The sequence below is a fragment of the Camponotus floridanus genome, unplaced genomic scaffold (assembly GCF_003227725.1).
Source record: "Camponotus floridanus strain SB8 unplaced genomic scaffold, Cflo_v7.5 scaffold1, whole genome shotgun sequence".
Classification (NCBI taxonomy): Eukaryota; Metazoa; Arthropoda; class Insecta; order Hymenoptera; family Formicidae; genus Camponotus; species Camponotus floridanus.
This window is the reverse complement of record NW_020229214.1, coordinates 5,748,977-5,764,664: the sequence shown is the minus strand read 5'-3', so window position 1 is coordinate 5,764,664 and position 15,688 is coordinate 5,748,977. Positions and strand designations below refer to the sequence as shown.

Sequence of the window (15,688 nt, the reverse complement as noted above, 5' to 3'; positions counted from 1 at the left end):
TATATATCTGTAAGAATATATTTAAATTATATATTTTCTCAATAGTTGTTTCACAATATCTAGACCATTAAAAGAATATATACTGTAAAACAAATTTTATATATTTGATGATAGTCGTACTGTTGATTTCCTTATGACATGCAATGTCATTAAAAATTATACAAACTTAAGATAGAGAAAAGATGTTACTAATCTCACATTTTTTTAAATTTTATTTTCTCAAAAATAAAACTGTATAGAAAAAGATCTATTTTTTAAGCAAATCCAGTTTCCTTTCGATTGCATCATCAATAATAAATTATTCCGTATTATATGACATTGTCTTGTTCCTAGAGAGCATATAGTTCATTGTCAGCAATTCAACAATCAACTTAGAATAATGACAACAATTATACATAGGGAAACAGTTCCCAGAAATGAGATCCACATACTCGCGACACTACAAACTGCTTCTGCATTTTGCTTCACGAAATTTTCCACGATTTCGTTGTAATTATGTCCATTCAGAACCTGACGTCCATCTAACTCTAAATGATGCGTGCCATTCTGCAACAACAAAACTTATAATTATTATATCTATTTCAAATTTACAACTAGGTATTTTTTAGAATGCTTTTGATATCTTTTATTGCGGAAAAAAAAAAAAATAACATCGGCAATTTTTTTACTTGCAAATGACATATGTATAAAAAGGTGCACTTTGTGTATCTCAAATTGAAACAAAATTTATCAGTATTTGATTCACATATTTAATAGACGCATCAGGAAAACTGTTTCATAGATAAAAATTCTAAAATCGTAAAGACACCACTACTGACATGATGTGCGATTATTGTTCCTGGATCAAAGAGATCTTAGCCAGAATTGATGCCGAAACACAGATTAAGAAGAAGAAAAAAATAATGCCGCGGGTGGCTCCAGTTATCATTGTTCACGGAGGTGCCGGAAAAATTCCTCGATACGCGCGAAAATTTATGCTCGACGAGGTTAAACTATTTGTTATCTACACCGAACAATCCATAAAAGTTTTATAAATTATAGAAAAAAATACGATATTCAATGAATGGATGTAGGTGAAAAATGCTGCTGTGGTAGCGTATCACGATCTGATTAAAGGATGTTGTTCGCTGGACGCAGTCGAGCGTGCAATTTGCCACATGGAGAGCAAAAAGTATTTTAATTGCGCGTATGGAGGTTCCGTAGACGCAAACGGGGAGGTCGTGATGGACGCTGCGATAATGACAAACGATTTACGCGTGGGTTGCGTAGGCGCCGTTCGAAATATAGCACATCCTATAACGTTAGGTTTGTCACAACAATTCAATATTATATTTATATTTATCCCTCTAAAGTGATCCGTCCAAAACGCTCAATGTTCTTACAGCCAAACTGGTCCTGCAACGAACAGAACATGTGTTGATAGTTGAAGATGGAGCGCAAAAGTTGGCCTTGGAATCAAATCTTCCCATTTTGTCACCCGGTCAACTGATCGTAACGATTGATTCAAAGACATCGTTACATGAAGAAGAAGATAATGGTAAAAATAAAGAACAATAAGAGGATATAATTATTTAAAAATATTAATAAGATTGATGATATCGAATATAAGAAACATTGAACGATACAAGAAAAACACGACAGCTACAAGACGAAGAGAAGCAATCCGATGCGAAAGAATGTATACCGGGATGTGTGATCGAAAGACACAGAGAAGAGAAAAAAAGCGTTTCAGAAGTCACAATTATCAAATCAGACGAATCTCTAACCCTCGAACCTGATATTTTACAGGTTGATCAATTCATCTCTTTTTTAGATTCTTTCATAGATATTCTTTCATAAATTTTTTCATAGATATGATTGCAACAATTGATATGAGATGTTGAAGTAAAAGTAATAAATTTTAGAATAATAATATTAGAATAGTAATAAATTATAGAAATTTTTTAAGGTTTTCTAAATTTAAAAAATTTACAAAATTTTAAATTTAAATTTCATCAATTTTAATATCTTAGAGACACTTTACTAAATTATAAATTCAATCTTGTTTTAAACTATAAATCTATAATTTATTAAAAAGAGTTTTTTTCTATCTACTTTAAATCAAAATCAAATTTTTCTTTTTTTTTTCTTTAGACAAGTTATAAACTTAGAACATTTTTGTGCTATGTTTCATTCGAATTGTATGTACAAAAATATATTATTTTATAATTATGCTGCACGAATATACGTATCAGACATAATATTGGAAAGCATTATTAGCTCGGTGCAGTCGGAGCAGTGGCATATGATCGTAGAAAACGTCTCGCCAGCGGGACTTCGACAGCCGGAGAAATGGGAAAGTTGTACGGAAGCGTGAGTGCAACCGGTACAGCGATCGGTTGCGGCATTTACGTTGATCAAAGTGGCTCGGTGTCCGTCTCGGGTTGCGATAAAGCTATCTACAAATACGCTCCAGCACAGCAAATCCTGCGACGATTGCGATGCAAGACAACATCGATTGATGAAGTAGTCACTACGATATTCCGGGATTTCGAGGAAAAAATGGACGTATCTTCACCGAAACCTGACCTAGGTGTAATCTTAGTGACCGCCGAAGGAAAACCATTCGTGTCCTTCAAGTGTGCGCACTTTCCCTGGGCGTACTGTGACAAAGGCTACGTATATTATGGATGCGCGAGAAACGAAAGATTTTCGGAGAAACTTGACGTCCTCGAACGTCCATTAGACTGCATGTGCGAAGATTCTGATTAGTTGAAACGTTAAGTAGAAAATCTTATCAATAGCAATCAAAGTCAGAGTCGCGATAAACTCAATAGATATAATTCTACCAAAAATATTTTGCTTGTTTTGCTTCAACTTAATTATATTTTTTTTACTTTCAAAGCATAAGGAGTTTTAGAAAAATGGAATTTGAAGCAATTTTCGAGCGACCTTTTTATGACAATGTCAGTTTTGTCTCTTTAAATTGCTAATATTAAATTATACAATTTTATATTTTAGTATTTTATGTTTAACTTACAGGAAATATAATGTTGAGATTGCCGTCGTAAGGTTCATATAACAAGAACGCAGGTAGTTGTCCTTTGATTTTCTTCCCAAATAATCTATCCATTTCAAGCAGCATGAAATAAATTTCTTGGCGTCTTAGATCCGTAATATTCTCATTTGATACTATCTATCAAGACAAAAGAAAAATTACAAGCTGAAAGAAGAGAAAAGAAAAGACGAATCTATATTCACATAATGCATCTATTTTATTAAGTTATTAAAGAGGATGGAATTATACCGAACCAAGAGTTGTCCAAGCGAGCAAATATGGAATTTCTCGCGAAGTATCTATCAAAGTCTGACCTAATATCCTATACTTGGGCATCCAATTGACGTGCTTATGATCAATTTTTTCGTGATAAAAATCACCTACGATATTATAAAAAGGTACGTGTAATACATAAAAGTAATACAGAAAACATTAGTAAACTGAAATAATCAGCGCAACTCACCGACATTTACATTCTTTTCTATGGCCTTGAGATTGACGAAGGCAACGTCGACGATACCCGAAGTTAAATAATCGAAGGCACCTAAATCATCGTTCGCTCGCTTCATATCTGCAAAAAATCATACATATAATCTTATTTTTTTTTACTCTATCGTCGGTATAATCGTCTTTATGTAATTACACTGGATTTATTAACTTCAGAGAATAGTGTTAGTTTTATCATGCTCGATATTTATATCGCTCTTACGTCATTCTTAGCAAACCGTGCAAAATTTAGATTAATCTGCCACGTGTCTGTACATTATATCTTCATATCTTTATGGTCGATGCTCGTTTATGTTTTATCGCAATTGTGCATCCATCATATTTTACCTTTTTTACATAAAGAGTGCAAATTAACTGGAAGTTCTTTGTTGTTATTTGAGTCGAGAACGCAGCTGTTCTTGAAGAATTTTGCAACAACTTGCGCATCTGAACAATCCCAATTTCTGTCCGACATGTTTCTCATCAATGTCACAAAAGCATTCCAGCCTGGTAAAACATCAATAATTAAGCAATCAAAAACAATTTGGCGATTAGTCAAATATAAAATTGTATTCTAATTATAATGTTATACTAAAATTAGAATATAATTTTATAATTTTTGATAATATACATATACACATATGCATGTATGTATATAAGTACATATAAATATCTGTATAAAATCGCACCAACGCTTCTGTAGCCCGTGAAGGATGCTCTGGCACCTTTGAGATCCTTTATGGTATAGAATGTGGAATTAACTCTTACAACTGCCACGATTCTGTTCACATCCTCTTTTGCATTAGCCATGGCATGGATGATAGGTTTCAAACCTTTCCTACGAAAAAAGCAATCTAAAAATAAAGGAAAAATACTTTTTTCCTTTTCATCTATTATATCTCTCGGTTGATATAATCTTTATTTACATCCTAGCTTCAAGAAGTTCTTCGGGTTGCACAAAAAAGATGTCCATTAGGTTGTCCTGTATGGCTTTCAAGCACGATTCTCTGTTCTTTTCCTGGAAGCAGTATATTTTTGGTTGCACACCGTAAACGATAGAGGCGGCTCTCAATGAGTCACATTTACGCAATTCTAGATCGGACACTACGCACCATCGCACGTCTCTTGAAGGTCGACAATCTGATTGAGCATAAGCGCTTACGAAACTTGGAACTGCAATCGAGAGATAAAAAAAGTATTAGAACAAACAATATCAGGTATTTTATCTTTTTCTAAATACATATAAAATATTTAATATTTATATTCCGAATATTTTTTTTTAGAAAATTTGATATCATTAAAATATTCTTTAATTAATTTCTATTTTTCTGAACTTACTAAAATTTTCCCAAAATCTTAGTTAATAAACGTTAAATTAATAATTAACCGCCTCTAAATTGTTAATAAATTCTTAATAATAGGAATTAATTGCTCGTGCACATTCGTACAGTTAAAAAAGAAATTTGCATTTAAAATTTTACATTAATTTAACATATGTTATCTAAAGCGCGAAGAAAACTGATATTGTTAAAACACATAAGTTAATTCTATTCGATGTATATATACATTACATCGGGATAAGTAATCGGATGGTATATCCAATGTGTCTATATCGGTCGAAGTTATGTAATAATTTTCCATCAGCTGCAACACGGTGTTTCTCCAGCAAAATGTTGTGTTAGAAACCGATTTCATCATGTCGGCAACCTTTGCGGCGTTTTGCCTATCGAGAAGTAAAATAATTGATAATTGATTCTTCGATCTTGCATATGTTTGCAAAATGTCAAAGTGAATTAAAATTAGGAAAATATAAATATAAATTAGGAAAATATAAATTTTGCACTTGCATTGTAGTTACGATGATCGGCCATGGTTTTGATATCCAAACGCACGGTTTATCGAATATAAGCGGTTTTGTGGTACCATCCGGGCACAGAAATTTGTAATCCTGCGTAACGATCATCTGCTCCTGCATCAAGCCACGGCAGATGTTAATACTGCATTAGAGAATCGCGCTACAATCCGTCATAGAATTTTAGATCAGCGGACGTGATCGATTCTTCCACAAATTGTTATACGAATTTTTTTTTGTTTCGGTCAATGGAAATGAATATGAACGATAAGCTGATCTTTACCTTAAAGTGTGTACGAGCGATGTCTAATCTGACCCAGGCAACATCTCCCACGTTATCGGTGAGACAAAATAAAACACCCTGTTCTCCATAATATTGATCAGTAATGTAACAACTAGATGGATTGTCGCACGCGGCGCAGAGATTCTTGTATTTCGATTCTGTAAACCATAATGAGATTTTATTTATGTACATATAAAAACGCATTAATTCTATTTTTCACAATTTAATAGATGCATTTATGTTTCCAGAATTGCGTACATACTCAATTGATAATCAAATATCGTGTCCGATGACCAGGGACCAGCGATACAAGCCATTTCGAAGAATTTGGATAAAGCGTGCACTCTGTTCTCGAATAGCGTCATGTTGGAGTCGCATTCTTTAGGAATTATCAAATTCTCCAAATACTGAAATATACGAGAGATCGATGATACGTCAAGTAAGTGCAACAATTTTAATGTGCGCACATAGAAAGAAAGATTCACTAACCGTTGAAAAAACTCTAGACCAATTGTCGATAGCATTAAAGCCAGGATGACATAATCGTTTGCCTTTAATATCCCATATGCGTTGCACATTTTTATGCGCTATGGCCACTACTTGAAAACGCTCCGTTTCTGAAAAAAAAAACGCGTCTCACTTGAGATTACTGTGATTTTAACGATAGATCTTTTGACAGCAAGTTAGTATTAATTAATTCTCTTTCAAAAATTCAAAATATAAATACTTTCAAGAGTGATAATCTGTATAATAATTATACAATAATTAATTTTTTCAGATATGTGTGAGAACAAATACATAAGAAAAGAATATAACTCTATTAAACTTAAGCAAACTTTATTTTTTAGCAAAGATTTTTAGATTTTTTTATATGAGATTTAATTATAAAATTTGTAAATCGCATTCAACATTTTCATTAAGAAATAATAAGTTGGAAATTCGCCAAAAGATGAATCGTTAAAATTTAAAATGAAAAAAACTTCGCATTTTATCTTAATTACCATATTGGGCGGGTTTTAATTCATTTGTGACTAGAACTTTGTATAAGTAATAGTTTTTTATCGCTACAAGTTCTTCTGGTTCCAATACAGTGAAATCGACATTATTCTCGATCATGCGACGTACACAACCAAACCTAAATTAGAATTATTTTTATATATTAGAAGTCTGTTTGCATAAAAAAATAAAATTAATTGAACCATGCAATAGATCTGAAAAAGTCATATCTCCATAGATATCAATATGAATAGAGAAAAATTGCGAAATATTTTCGATAATATTATATAATACATATTATTATCGTATTTATTATTATTATTATTATTATTATAAGATATTATTAAACAAAATATAATATATATCATTATATAGAGTATAATATTATATTATAATTTTAATCTATCTTTTAATTGGAAGAGAAATGTTTGAAAATAATAGTCGGAATTTTTGATAGGTGAAAAAATAATAAAGATATGGCTTTTTGAGAAGTAGAATTTTGAAATATTAAAACTAAGATTTTTAAAAATTCCTATGTGATACTTGCCTATCGATTTCTATGATACATGTTATTGGACTATCAGCCAGACGCGAACAAAGTGAAACAATTTTATGTGAATTGTACTCGGTTTTTACTATGCACAGTCTCCCTAAAACGATTACGTATTTTTCATTTACATATCATCATTTCTTGAAATAATTGGAAATTATTTATTATTATTTTTATTGGTATTATGATACATATGCTTTTTTCCTTATGAATTAATATCTCGCATGTAATAGTAATAGCATGTAAGAACTTAAAGATTTTCTACGAGTTTTTTGAAAAAAATATTTTTGTCGCAATTGCTTTATGAGAAGAACGCGGAAGGTATCGACTAATAAGTTAACCATACAATCTTTCAATTTTCTTTTATAATGAAACGATAACTCGCGTGACGCAATTAGCAATTTTATAGTTTAACAGTTTAACAATGAGACTTCTTCACAATCTTATTATTAATATTATTTTGTTGTAAATAGATAATTTTTCTTCTGCATAATCTTTCAAAACGTGATATATTTTTCTTTTTACGCAAACGTTGATGAAAAATATTTTTAAAAAATTTTTAGTATAATAATAAATATTATAAGTATGATTATAGTATTTATATATCTATATAATAATAAATATTATAAATATTATTATAGTATTTATATATCTGATAGTATCGTTGCGATTTTACTTACATTTTTTCTCAATATTGACAAATCCGTGGATGTTTACAAAGATGATAAGCATGAAAATAAGCCAATAAAGCATATCTCGGATCGTCGCCATTCCTTTTGAGAATAAAAATCTTTGTTACATATTGCTTTGAATAGGAGTTTTTCTAATTAACGAGTCTACATTCGCGAAATTCTCTCAACATGCTATCATATAAAAGCTAACTATAGAATAATCATGTTATACTACGATAAACTTATCATCAGTTACATTTTCCCGAACCGACACGCATACAAATTTACTTATATATATTCGAGAAATGTCACATATAATTATAACAAATTATTATTCTACACATGCTTAAAATTATATTATCTTATTTATATATATTATTTAGAATTATTTAGAATTTTACTATTCCTTTTTATATTAAAAAATAATTTCGTTCTGAAAATAATATCTATTTTCAATAATTTTTGGTTAGATCCATGATTTGATCGGTAAATTTATAACTTATTATATTTTAAGCAGTTTTCGATTTAAAATATTATAAATATTGTGTATCATTTATTCTTAAGGAAGATAGAAAAATTCGTGTTAATGAGATACTTTATATATTTTTTGCTCGTTGTAAAACTAAGTTATTGTAATTATTATTATTTAAGAAAATATTAACAATTTTTTATCAATAATGTTAATTATAAAGCAAGTAAGAACAGTAACGTGCTTTTGATATAAGAGCACGCATTTTGCCGATGCCAAATATATATGCTGATGAAGCGTATACTTTCGCTTTTTAACCTTGAAATTTTTTGCTGACAGAGAATGTCTTTTTATTGGCTAAACTAATCCAAATTTGCTAAATTTTAAACCAATTTCAAAATTAAAATCAAATGTCCATTTCGTTAGTTTCACTCCAGTATGAGTATTTATATATTTTGCCATTAAACATTCACATTGAGATTTCTAAATTTCTAAAAATATATTCCTTGAAAGTATCTAATTGTTGAATATTTAAATTGTTCAAAATTTTCAAATGTAGTTTGAAATTTTTAAAAATATCGCATATTTTTAAAAATATCCTTGATCTTGTGAAAACAACTTTTTTTAAATGACATTTCGATTCGAAAAATCAACTCCACATTTTCACCAATTCTTTCACTGCACACCTTAACATCAAGATTCTTGTCATACATGCGGTAGGCTGCGATTTTTTACTCGTCTTGTTTGCAACGTCTTGGAAAAAATAGTTGTGATGCGTTCAACTAAAAGTATGCCTATATAGAAGATAATCCGTCTTCGGAAATATCATCCAACGCTTGAGCAAATGCGTAAAAAAAAACTTGCACTGAACTTTAAAATCTTCAACGCATGTTATGCGAAAACACGACCGGTCGAAACTTCCGACTGTCCAGCGACTTGGATCGCACGCAGCTGATGGTACCGCTGATCCGACTGAATTCGTCCAGTGTCTGCATGCGTGTGAGTGTGTAGCAAGCTGGAATCATATTAAATCTGGTGGGAGAGACAGAGAGATTGAGATGGGAGTCTTTTCTGTGTAATGCGTACGACGCATGTTATATTATGAAAGTGACATTGCTCAAGAAAGAACGCTGTTTAGCGAGAAATGCTTTGAAAGTTAAAAGACTTATCTTTGAATTTTTTTTTTAATTTATATATTTCTGACAAATTAAAAGTGTTTTTATAATTGCTGTACACTTTGATTTTTGTATAACATATTGTATTTAAAATTACGGATTTTTAAAACACGTATATACAATAGCTTATGATACATTGTATAAACAATAGCTAGAGATGAACTGGTACGTATTGTTATTATTATCCCATTATCGTATTATCAAAATATGAGGAATTAAATTCTTAAACTTCTGTTGAGAGAAAGAAATTGATTTATCACTCAAGATAATTTCAAATATATCGATGAATATCTAAATCATAAAAACTTGCGTGTTATAAAAAATTCTTATGAAAGAGTTGTTTCATGTTTTTCCTGCTGCAATCGATTCATTTATAATTGAATTATAATTTATGTCTGTGTTTTTCTTTCATATATTTTTTCAATAAACTACTTATTTAATCTCAATTTTTGATGGAAATGTAATTGTAGTTTATGTATATGATTCATTCTATTGATTAATAATATCGCGAATTTTATTTTTATTTGAATTATATAAATGTAATTTCTTGTGCTTTAATAATACGAAATAATGAGAAATCAATAACATGCATTGTCATGCTTCTGAATTAATCGAAGAGAGTTTATTTACATAATACAATTTTAAAATCTATATTTTAAAGATATTATAGAGAAATTAAAAAGAGAGAGAAAGAAAGAAAACATAGATATTACAAAAGCAAACATTTTTATCTTACATTAGAATCTATTAGAAATATACAAACTGTTTTTATTTCTTTCTATTTTTATTTGCATAGCAATTTATTGATTTAATTAGTTGTGAATATCATCAGACGTATATGTATAGCGCAAAAACTGATAATAAGACGAGTAGGCGGGAAATTATAACAATTATAATGATGAGTCATGATAATTAGCAACAAGATAAGATTTTATTGTCCTTGATTCTGGCATCAGCTTTTGTACTCATATAAATGCGCTTTGTGAGGAGAATGATGATATATCGTAAATTGCAATTAAACAAAATTTATGACTAGGTAGGATACATCATTCTTGTATGATAATATATCATCCACTGTTAAAGAGTTAGAACATCGAAAAGCATCTCCATTCAGAATACAGTCGTGTACTCCAAGAGTATTATTATTCAATCGTTTCTTTGCGCTAATCATTGCGAAATTAACGTAAATATTCAATGAGAATCGGAATTTCCTGTCTTGCAACGTGATTCCAATATACGAGGAAACATTAAAGGCCTTCGAGTGAATAAGAGGCAAGATAACAAAATATATAAAAATGAAATACGATAAAATCATCGTTTAAAAACTGATTTCACGCCGCATTATCGACAGAATAATATTGATAACAAACGAGTAGATTTTCTCGGTAGATTTCCGGTGTTTTGTCGTGATAAATATATAAAAATATAAATTAATAACTAATATTATAAATAAATATAAATAAATAATATTATATAATATTATATAATTAATACATGTGTAGCATGATTCACATATGTGCGTGTATAACATTTTAATTACATGATTTTCGATATTTTTTGCAAGATAAATTTATATAAAAATCACTATTATTAATGACGAAATAACTTTACTATTTTTGGAGAAGTTATCAGAGATAATGAACGACAACTGCAGTTGTATACAAGATATCACAGATACAAGATATTTCAGTTACGAGCAAACGTTTTCAGTTCTTTTTCGAAAAATTTAAGAATTGATTTTCATTAATTTTGTCTTTTTCATAATAATTTCACAATTTGGCGTATAAAGGATATATGTATAAAAATTAAATCGGTATTGTAAACGATAAACAAGCCACATTTGACATTCATATTTTTTGTCAAACCCCATACAGCACAGAACATTGTAACAATATTACAACAACATTGTAATATTGCCGCAATATTGCTGCAATGTTCTGTGCCATATGGAATTTTACAACAAATGTTTAGTGAATCAAAAATGCGGCGCCAAACAATTTATTATTCAAGCGCATGTTGCATGTGCAATTATTTATTGAGATAAGACAATTTTTTATATAATAATTGCTACTTATAATGACAATCTCAAAATTGAACTTTAAAAGATCGTGCCGTTACACGTCAATATAATTATGTAATGTACTTGTTCTATCAAAGCGTGATTTCGACACAATACATTAGCAAGTGTGATTTCGATACGATGCATCAGCAAGAAATGTGTCGAAATTAAAAAGGTGCTGCTCATCTAGTGAAAATTTACATTAAGTCAATATAAGAGAATTTATTGAAACTGTACCTTCTGCTCTTTGCGTCTTTCGTCTTTATCTCGCCGAAGAATAAACACACGCGTGTCTCGTCTTTTACGTGCAACGAGTGCGACAAGTGTAGTTGGGATGACATAGATAGAGTAGCGTGTATTTTCGATCACGCACACATATATATTTTCTAACATATAACAACAGTCTCTTAGCATGCTTGTCGAGCGATTAAAAGATACGAAAAATTCGGGGACAAACTTCTCGCGCTGAGTGGACAGACAGTCTAAACACGGTGAATTCATTAAATGACGAACAACTCCGCCAGCTGGGAATTAATATATTCGAGCGACGATCACGAGAGTGTACGAGGAGCGAGCGAGTGCGTATAAACTGTTTCTAAAAAAAAACATCGCGTAAAATGCGTGCGTTAATGTTATGACAGCGAACAGCTGATTACAGTATCGTACGACGCCATTTCGGAAGTGTCTGAAGTTTGTAGAAAACGAAAGTTTCTTTTGAAGTTTTCGAAGTGTTCTCTTGAAATTTGAAATATATCGATTAAATGGCGACGATTTAAATTCAAATTGCACACGCGATATTATACGAAATATAATTTTCACGGAATACCAAATATGCAAAATAACATTTATAACATTTTGCGCTATTATAATATATTTGTAGAAAATTTTAAATATTTAATTAAATTTGACGATATTTTTTCAGGTAACGTTATTTTGAAGCAATTCTGTTTTCATATCTGATACGATTAGATTATAAACATGATTGCATTAATCGATTTAATATCTTTATTTACATAAAAGCATAAAGTGCGAGGATACAAAATCTTTTGGGCAGTATCTATCTTTTTATTCGAGACCTTATCATGAAAATCAATTATATGCAACTGCCTGTAAAGGCACATTATTTCTTTTTCATGGCAGGTAAATATATATTAGATACTAAGAACTCTTATCTAATGTATGTATTTGAAATGTATATCTTTTCATATAATAAAATATAAAAAGAAACGTTTATATTTATATAATATGAGAAGATTGTAGAAATATATAAAATATAAATTTAATATATAATAAAAGATCTGTGTGTGTGTGTGTATGTGCACATATATAATATATCTTATATATAAATATAACTTTTATCAAAAAAACATGTATTATATTTCTACATATATTATGGCAATATTAAAGATGTTAATAATTAATTATTAATAATTTAATAATTAATTTTTAATATATATATGCACAGTAAGAAAATAATATTTTTTTTATTTTATAGCAATGGGTCCTATTTTACCGTTCCTGCCAGTTTATGGCAAGCAACTGGGTATCTCATCATTAGTTATGGGCAGCATTACCGCAGTTTTACCTATTCTATTTCTAATCTCGAAACCAGCATTCGGCTTTGTCGTAGACTATTTTCGCACCTGGAGAAAATTGATATTTATAATATTGCTGGCTACGACAAGTGGCTGTTACATTTTGATGTACTTTCTGCCAGTATTGCCGGGTCCGATGCTACCAGATCATCAGTTTCAAAACATCTCGTGCTCATCCTTGCCGTCTTGCGATATGGACTTTGTAAATTTTTATTTTCTTACAATACAATATTTTGTTAATAACGCATTAATAGTAAAATATATGAAATATATCACTAAAAATCACAAATTCATTTACAAGAATTTGTGTATTTAGTTTTATAAGTATAAACGTATAAATTTTTCAGACATTTTGAGCTATATTTCAATGTATTATTTTTTGTTTATTTAAGCATACTTCAGCAATAGTATCATGTAACGGAACGAAAGATACTACATGTCATTGGATATGCAAGGATACGAATTTTTCCACGCGAGTGTCTTTTCATGCAGTTGAAGGAGAAGTACTTATTTCACCGAATACTACATGTCTCTTAAATATTAATGAAACGTCATCGTGTCAAGAAGAGATAACAATTAATTGCAATGTTACTTGTGATAATTTCGAGGATACTCAATGTCTGTATACTTCCATTACTTTCTGGGGATTTATTCTCTTAATGTCACTTGGCAACATCGGTTTTAATGTTTCCAATTGTATAAGCGATGCGATTTGTTTTGACATATTAGGTAAGTGTTTTTATATAATTTTTTATATTTTTATATTTTATATTTTTTAAGTCAAAATATAAAAATATTATCCACATTTTATGTAATTGGCAGTATTTAGATGTGCAGTTTTATATAGTATTACGAAAACGAGAGGGAAAAATGCTTTTCTCACTGAATTTATTTATTTGTTTAGGTGAAGGTGGGCAAATGGGATACGGTAGGCAACGAGTATGGGGTACAGTTGGTTTTGGTATCGCCGCATTTCTAGCCGGCTACACAGTAGATTTGTGGTCGCACGGAGGAATCTATAAAACTTATACACCTGCGTTTCTTCTCGTGCTTACATTCACTTGTATGGATTTAATTTGCTGCCAAAAACTGGAGGTAATTATATTATAAATTAAAAAGAAAATAGAAATAAAAGAAAGAGATAGTTTTATTCATAATTATATTATTTTTATCTTTTATTCTATGTTTTTGTTACAGCTGCCACTTATGTCAGATTCGAAAAGTATATTAAAGGATGTATACGCGCTTTTAAAATTGAAACCTATCGTTATATTTTTATGTTTTGCTACTCTCGCCGGCATTCTTGATAGCTTCATAATTTACTTTTTGTTTTGGTAAATTTTTATTTCTATCGATGCGTTTTATTGTATTTTCGGACATTTTCCCATCATTCAATATAAATACAAATAGAATTATTATTTAATGTTTTTTTACTAGGTATTTAGAAGATCTTGCTATGACAACCGGTTATATGGGTGAAATTAAATTAATAGAGGGTTTAATAGTAGCCGCAGAAACTCTCGGTGGCGAGATAATATTCTTCTCATTATCTGGTAAAAAGTATTCTTGTATCACAAAGTTTGTGCATTGAATAAATAACCATTGTAATTGAAAACGAAAACCATAATTGAAAACATGTGACGGTCATAAATGTAATATGGAATTTCTTCTTTTTTTCAGGTAAAATATTAAAGAAATTTGGATATGGTTACACCTTTACATTTTGCTTTGTATCCTACGCATTGCGTCTAGGATTAATATCTTTCGCGCCAACGCCATGGTGGGTACTTCCGATAGAATTTTTTATGCAAGGACCATCATACGCGCTCTGCTACACGACAATAGTAGCGTACGCGAGCGCGGTATCACCACCTGGCACATCAGCCACTGTTCAAGGGATAGTAGCAGGAATGGACGATGGTTTCGGTAAGAATTCGACATTTAGTTACACATCGAATTGTTTTGTAATAAAAATTGCTTTGCAAAAATATGAATTTATATTTTCGCAGTTAATAAAAATTCTTGAAATATATATTTATATTTTTTCAGGATTTGCGGTTGGTAGTTTAATAGGAGGTATCTTGTACAACAAAGTGGGTGGTGCAATCACTTTAAGAATATTTTCAATACTCGCAATATTTTCCGCATTAATGTACCTCATTCTTCACAATTTGTACTTAAAATATAAGACACCAGGTAAGGATTCACAAGTAATTTTTAAATCGCTAAGATTATGACTTCTTCAGAATTTTGCGAAAAAAAGCTCTTGTCTTTTATTGCAGATACACGAAATAATGTTGAATGGAAAAAGCCTGAAGATGCACGGAGGCATTGTGTTGTAGCAGAAACGTAAATACAAGCGTTTTATACAATCTTTTTATAAATAATAATATAAAAAAATAAACTTATATTTTATTTTGTTACATATACAGGTATATGTAACAATAATGTACAATGTTCCTTAAAGTTTATTTTTTAAATTTTATATATAAGATCTACATATAATGATTATTAA

General features: G+C 30.1%; 3 protein-coding genes across 6 annotated transcripts; 2 read left to right on the top strand and 1 right to left on the bottom strand.

Moving 5' to 3' along the window:
* Window positions 1-48: 48 nt before the first annotated feature.
* Window positions 49-11,996, bottom strand: LOC105254713 (transferrin). Of its 3 annotated transcripts, none has more exons than XM_011263571.3 (17): window positions 11,816-11,996; window positions 9,031-9,359; window positions 7,885-7,977; window positions 7,202-7,304; window positions 6,660-6,793; window positions 6,148-6,275; window positions 5,921-6,065; window positions 5,659-5,816; window positions 5,371-5,492; window positions 5,095-5,246; window positions 4,450-4,696; window positions 4,213-4,361; window positions 3,872-4,030; window positions 3,501-3,608; window positions 3,287-3,417; window positions 3,020-3,175; window positions 49-546 (listed from the first exon to the last, which is right to left on the bottom strand). In XM_011263571.3, exons 3-17 carry the CDS (start codon window positions 7,973-7,975, stop codon window positions 367-369), a joined length of 2,163 nt encoding a protein of 720 aa, XP_011261873.1. In that variant the 5' UTR covers window positions 7,976-7,977; window positions 9,031-9,359; window positions 11,816-11,996; the 3' UTR covers window positions 49-366. The 3 variants fall into 3 exon arrangements, with proteins under 3 accessions (XP_011261873.1, XP_011261874.1, XP_011261875.1); XM_011263572.3 differs by having other exon boundaries at window positions 367-546; window positions 9,056-9,359; XM_011263573.3 differs by having other exon boundaries at window positions 367-546; window positions 9,216-9,359.
* Window positions 669-2,992, top strand: LOC105254712 (isoaspartyl peptidase/L-asparaginase). Its single transcript, XM_025408739.1, has 5 exons — window positions 669-986; window positions 1,074-1,305; window positions 1,385-1,537; window positions 1,629-1,788; window positions 2,134-2,992. Exons 1-4 carry the CDS (start codon window positions 819-821, stop codon window positions 1,694-1,696), a joined length of 621 nt encoding a protein of 206 aa, XP_025264524.1. The 5' UTR covers window positions 669-818; the 3' UTR covers window positions 1,697-1,788; window positions 2,134-2,992.
* On the top strand, window positions 6,015-15,545 carry LOC105254715 (major facilitator superfamily domain-containing protein 6). Of its 2 annotated transcripts, XM_011263574.3 has the most exons (11): window positions 9,549-9,684; window positions 11,982-12,156; window positions 12,501-12,718; window positions 13,074-13,375; window positions 13,566-13,902; window positions 14,078-14,268; window positions 14,371-14,507; window positions 14,611-14,726; window positions 14,854-15,099; window positions 15,223-15,369; window positions 15,456-15,545. In XM_011263574.3, the coding sequence occupies exons 3-11, from the start codon at window positions 12,661-12,663 to the stop codon at window positions 15,524-15,526; spliced, it is 1,605 nt and encodes a 534-aa protein (XP_011261876.2). In that variant the 5' UTR covers window positions 9,549-9,684; window positions 11,982-12,156; window positions 12,501-12,660; the 3' UTR covers window positions 15,527-15,545. The 2 variants fall into 2 exon arrangements, with proteins under 2 accessions (XP_011261877.2, XP_011261876.2); XM_011263575.3 differs by lacking the exons at window positions 9,549-9,684; window positions 11,982-12,156 and adding an exon at window positions 6,015-6,097.
* Window positions 15,546-15,688: the final 143 nt, after the last annotated feature.

Coding starts and splice junctions, on each gene's coding strand:
- LOC105254715 (XM_011263575.3), top strand. CDS start 12,661: ATGAAAATCAATTATATGCAACTGCCTGTAAAGGCACATTATTTCTTT. Junction 13,376..13,565: donor CGTCTTGCGATATGGACTTT/GTAAATTTTTAT, acceptor TGTTTATTTAAG/CATACTTCAGCAATAGTATC. Junction 15,370..15,455: donor CTTAAAATATAAGACACCAG/GTAAGGATTCAC, acceptor CTTTTATTGCAG/ATACACGAAATAATGTTGAA.
- LOC105254713 (XM_011263571.3), bottom strand. CDS start 7,975: ATGGCGACGATCCGAGATATGCTTTATTGGCTTATTTTCATGCTTATC. Junction 4,697..5,094: donor ATCCGATTACTTATCCCGAT/GTAATGTATATA, acceptor TCTCGATTGCAG/TTCCAAGTTTCGTAAGCGCT. Junction 3,176..3,286: donor CTTGGACAACTCTTGGTTCG/GTATAATTCCAT, acceptor TTGTCTTGATAG/ATAGTATCAAATGAGAATAT.
- LOC105254712 (XM_025408739.1), top strand. CDS start 819: ATGATGTGCGATTATTGTTCCTGGATCAAAGAGATCTTAGCCAGAATT. Junction 987..1,073: donor GAAAATTTATGCTCGACGAG/GTTAAACTATTT, acceptor GAATGGATGTAG/GTGAAAAATGCTGCTGTGGT. Junction 1,538..1,628: donor ACATGAAGAAGAAGATAATG/GTAAAAATAAAG, acceptor GAACGATACAAG/AAAAACACGACAGCTACAAG.